The sequence below is a fragment of the Onychostoma macrolepis genome, chromosome 07 (assembly GCF_012432095.1).
Source record: "Onychostoma macrolepis isolate SWU-2019 chromosome 07, ASM1243209v1, whole genome shotgun sequence".
NCBI classification, from domain to species: domain Eukaryota; kingdom Metazoa; phylum Chordata; class Actinopteri; order Cypriniformes; family Cyprinidae; genus Onychostoma; species Onychostoma macrolepis.
In genome coordinates, this window is record NC_081161.1 from 38,665,898 (window position 1) to 38,671,388 (window position 5,491).

Consider the following 5,491-nt stretch of genomic DNA (forward strand, 5'->3'; position numbering starts at 1 on the left):
CTATGCATCCGAAAAAAATGTTCACATTAAAAAAAAAATTATAATAATAACGCTGTATTCACATTGCGTCGTAAATTAAAAATACATTTGCAAACGAGTAACATATATTTACGACACTAAATACATAATAAATATTGCTTGTGCTTTAAATAAATAAATTGTTTGTCGATATGCAAAATTTATGACCACATTTTCTTTGTTAAGCGGCATGCCCTGGCCATTCAAATCTTATGAAGTCTAATCCAATCATAAATTGCTCTGTCGGACCAATCAGGCACCTCCGAGGCATCATTCAATGGGACTCAAGCGGAGGACTTTATTGAGTCTCATTGTTGTGGCTGTCAGTCCTCAAAGGACCCTTACAGGGGCCTAGATATAAAGGACCCCTTCCCAAACGGAGACGTCCAGAAGCAAATCGCCTCTCGTTCAGTTCAGAGCTTGGCAGAAGAGACATTTCTAATCCTAACAGGAGTAACCCTATCGTCTAATTTCGCATTAAAATAGCCGGGACAATGATGATCCCCAGTGTTATTGCACCACCTGCAATATATTCAGCATTTATGCGTCCTGCAGCAGCATCGTTGCATTCACCTTTCCCGGCTCACCCGAGCTTTCTGGTGGAGGATCTCCTGCGCATCAACAGACCTAGCGGTTACCTGAACCAAGACGCGCACTCGCCATGCGCCTCTCCTCCCACTTCAACACCTCTTTCCATCCCGGATAACTCCAGGCTATTGGACAGAGTCAGCCCCAGTATCACGGAGAAGCATGGATCTTGCTCCCCAAAAACGTCAGTGTCTAGCAAGGATCCAACCTACCTCAAGTTTGGGGTGAGTGCCATCTTGGCACCATCACCAAAGAAAGGTGAGTGTTTAAAATAAACCTAATATTTCTATTAATAATGACAAAATATAAGTTAATACAGCACTAACTTATGTTTGCGTTTCTGTTTTAGCCACATCTCCACCGTCCGTTCACTGCATGCATCCCAAAGGATTCTCGGTGCCTTATTTTGATGGTTCATTCTGCCCTTTCGTCCGTTCCTCGTACTTCCCTGGTGAGTATTCAGATTGAAATGCTTGTACAGTCCACTTAAAGTGATTTGAATTCAATCAACGCTGTGAGTAGGGAGAGAGAGGCAAAAGAATTAGAGTTTAGTTTAATCGATTGCCAACGTGAGGTTCTTCTCCCCTTTAAGTCCTCAAATTACTAGCGCTTTTGGCGCAGGTCTTTCCCACAGTGAGGGAGCATTTCGGCCTGCTGACTGCCAACAATGCCGTCAGCACCATGACCAATCTGGTCAGCTCCCTCCGGGGCAAACCACCCACAAACCCGCCAAAGATAGACTTTTAACCAGCGACAGAGGGGCGTTTACCAGTCATGGACTAATTTGCCCATTAGGAGCCATTGAGCGGTTTCAATATTCTCACAAGACCACATAGAGTGTGATTGGTGTTTGTGGAAAGAGTTGCAAAAGAACAATATCGAGAGCTGTGCGTTTAGAATGGAGAGCGAGAAATCAGAAAAATCGACAAAATCGCTGACAAAAACCATTGAAAATGTAGCTGCAGTTGCCAAACATCAACTTCAGCTGACTGCGCGCCAGACACACTTCGGTTTGGACGTGCTCTACACAGGATACTTCTCAACAGGCTATTTAAAATTCGAGCTTAAAATGCTCTTTTGAGGCATTAAATGTCTACGGTCCATTCTTTTATCGGCGCCAAATAATAATAGAGCACGACTCTTTTCACTGCGCGCGCTGAATACCTTAACAAAACAACTTGAGCGCTCTCAATTGCTTTTCGTGTTCATTTAATGAAAATTATTTGAGGGCAAAAAACGCGGTCCCCGGTCATCAGTATTCCGGCATGCAGTTGCGTTCAGTTTGAAAGTGTAAATCTCCTTTTGTGGCAATAATATATGGCCTTAGCCGTCTGTCCGAAGTCTTTTCTCAGCCAGTTCATTACTACACAATTACCGTTCACGGTATATTAACTCCTCTGTCCTTCACTGGGAGGCTCGTAGAAAAGGATACTCTGCCTTTTTACCATACCAATGCAGCGTGGATCCGGCCCATGTGCTAATTAGTCACCTCGTGCCATTTCACTCAAAACATTTCAAGAGAATAAATTCAAAATAATGATTATAATGAAGAAAAGATTTCTTTCTCCCTGATCATTCAGCACTCTAGATTGTCCCTGGGAAAAGCAACACCCAATTGCCCTTAGTAACGCAACGTTAACTTTTAGCCTCCTGGGCGAAAAACGAAATGCAACTCTTTGACACTGTTGTGAATGTGTGCATGAATGCGTTATTTACCTTATGTACTTGTCTCTTGTAACAGTTCCTTCATCGGTTGTACCCATTCCTGGAACTTTTTCCTGGCCTCTTGCTGCGAGAGGGAAGCCCAGAAGAGGGATGCTCCGCCGGGCAGTGTTTTCTGATGTGCAGCGCAAAGCTCTGGAGAAAATGTTCCAAAAGCAAAAATACATCAGCAAGCCCGACAGGAAAAAACTCGCAGGGAAACTCGGCCTAAAAGATTCACAGGTGAATATACGGGTGGAAAAGTATTATACTAATAATTCTAGCCTAATAATTATAACAAAACTATGTTTTAGAAAAATATATTATTTAAGCTACATTTAAATAATTTACTATTTTAGATTTATGTTAATTTTTTATCGAGGCAAAATGTTATTACTTCATTCTGCTTTATTAAGACTCAAACATTGACAATACAATCTCTTTAAACAGGTCAAAATCTGGTTCCAGAACCGGAGAATGAAATGGAGAAACTCCAAGGAGAGGGAGCTGCTGTCTTCCGGCGGTTGCCGAGAACAAACCCTGCCGACCAAAACAAATCCTCACCCAGATCTCAGCGACGTGGGTAAAAAGTCTTCTGAGGATGAGGAAGATGAAGAAGACGCTTGCGCTAGGCCTACATCACATTTCTGCCTCTCACCGACGCGCGAACTTTCAAACAGCACTGATTCCAGCATTTCATTCAAACACTCGGACTTTTCTGAATCAGAGGATGAAATAACAGTTTCATAAGTTTTATCAGCTGTACAATGTCTGTATTCAAGCACAAGTGTACGCCATAACCATGGTATGGTTTTGACTGGCGTGTAATTTCACTTCTACGTTCGAACGAGTGTTTGTAGCAAATCTTTTCCACATCACTTTATATTGACTTATTTGAAAACTCTTCGCAAAATGATTTTGCTGTTTCGCACAGCTTTTTGGGGGGAACTGTACAGTATTTTGTACAAATATTTTTGTATGGATATTTTATACCAAGAATTTTGAGTTTTAGATTCTTTATTAAAGTTGTAGACGTATGTATAATTTATACGAATTTATCTCTTTGTGACACATTGTATGTATATGTATATGTTGAAAATGTTTTGTATTGTTTGCAAATAAATTGTAAATTTCATCGTCTCTCTTTAGGGTGGTTGATTACAAATAATTAGGCCTATGAATAATTTGCGAAAGGAAAACAAAGACCACGAAATAATACCCTCCAAATAAGATATAGCCCCTTTGAATAGTACCCTTTCAAAATGTTACATTTAGGTTTCAGTTATCGAATGCAAACTCTAAATAAAGTAAAATCTCTGTTTATAATCACAGTTTTGTAGAGGTGGCGGGGGGGATCCATTACTTCGGTAGATAGGCCTAATTGACCTCACCAGTAATTTTTTTGCTCTTTCACCGCAGTCTTCGTTTCGAATATCCTGACCTGAAGAACTAAATAACTAACACATAAATATCAGAAACCTCAAGAATAAGCGGCCTCAATTTTCCCACAAGCACAATCAAACTTTAGCACAAGGGACCTTAATATAAATATTAGCCATAGAGGATATTTCTCTGGATTCAAAACAAAAGCAAAAGTTTTTGAATGAATAGGCCTAAATAAATCTCAATTAAAAAGTCATCATCAAACAGACAGACCACATTAAATCACTGATCTGTTCTCTATTATAGATCAGTGCATTAAATCGTTTTTTTTTTTTTTTCAAAATAAACTATGAAACGAAATAATATTAATGAACTAAGGCGTTAACATAAATAATTCTGTAAAAGACGCGCGAGGACTCACGCACAGAGATCCGAATCAGTTCATTTAAATGAACCTTCCGAACGAGCCGATTCACTAAAACGAGTCGAACTTTGCAAACCTTTTTAATCCCCAACAATTGACAACACCTAAATATGGATTAGGCTAAATGGGAACGTGTCATACAAACCACAGCAGGCACGTAGGCTATGTTGCATAGTATAATAAACTTTCTTTCTTCAAAATTATCGTTTGAGGTCATTTACACTGTAGAACAAAACGTGAATGAATGAAATCAAGTGATAACCACTGACCTTACTGTCCCCATACGTTTAAAACTAACACTATTTGGTAATTTCCGAGGGAAAATGTGGCGAATTAGTCTTCAGGTTTGGCCTACAAACGTTCGACTTTCTTGTAGAATATATAACAAATAATTTTCTCTTTTACAGGTATGTTTGAACGTTCTCAAGAAAGTTAACAGTTGAAATTCCTATTTCGAGATGCGATTCCTCAATTTCACCAATAGAGGGGTCTATCTATAAACCTTCAGACACAGTTCACCACTTGTGTCCACAAACCAACAACGTTTTTCTTGTACCCCATCTGCAGCACTCTCTTTGGCCAAATTTATGGCCAAATGTCACTTCACTGAATGAAATTCTAGAGAATTCTGTTTTCAGGTTTTTTTCTGCAATAGTTTTGAGAGGGCCCCTTTTCTGCTCCAGCATGACAATGCTCTCCACATACTGTATTTTGGCCATATAAAGCAAAATATCAATAACACAACTTTGCTGGTTCAAACACAACAGTTTGGTTGTAGAGGGTGTTTAGTAGTTAAAACTGGAATTAATACCAGAGTTAGCTATATAGGTTACATAAGTGTAGCTATAATTTGACACATTTCAACAGGTAGCCTACACTCTCAAAAATAACAATTTTAGTTTCATTTTGACTATTCATATTTGTTGTGACTTACACCTGTTTTTGTATCAAAACATTTTTCCTGAGAAATGTCTTTTTACCAGTCTTTCTTTACCAACTTACCAACAGTCCTCAAAATCTTGACCCGACATGTCTGTTTTTATAACTGCTACAAATTCCTCTTGATGTCGACAGATTATGATAACATAACCTTACACTTCTGCTTATCTGCAAACATTGGACTCTGTAAGTTAAATATTTTTCTTAAGCAAATTTAAAAGTGTGATTTTTACTGATACTAATGCTTTTTACTATACTGAATTTCACATTGTAAGAAAAAAGAAATAATAATTAAAGTGTGTTGAAGAATTCACACACACCAGAATACAAACTAATTGATCAAGAATTTTAATTCGGAGTTATACAGAGCTCCCCATCATACCAGTTCGCTTTTCAGTATTCAGTGTTTTTTTTGTTTTTATTTTCAAAAAGCATATA

General features: G+C 38.6%; 1 protein-coding gene across 1 annotated transcript; it reads left to right on the forward strand.

The window, feature by feature from the left end:
* Positions 1-326: 326 nt before the first annotated feature.
* On the forward strand, positions 327-3,247 carry dbx1a (developing brain homeobox 1a). The gene is made up of 4 exons (XM_058782893.1): positions 327-864; positions 956-1,057; positions 2,348-2,550; positions 2,758-3,247. The coding sequence occupies exons 1-4, from the start codon at positions 513-515 to the stop codon at positions 3,055-3,057; spliced, it is 957 nt and encodes a 318-aa protein (XP_058638876.1). The 5' UTR covers positions 327-512; the 3' UTR covers positions 3,058-3,247.
* The last annotated feature ends 2,244 nt before the right edge of the window (positions 3,248-5,491 follow it).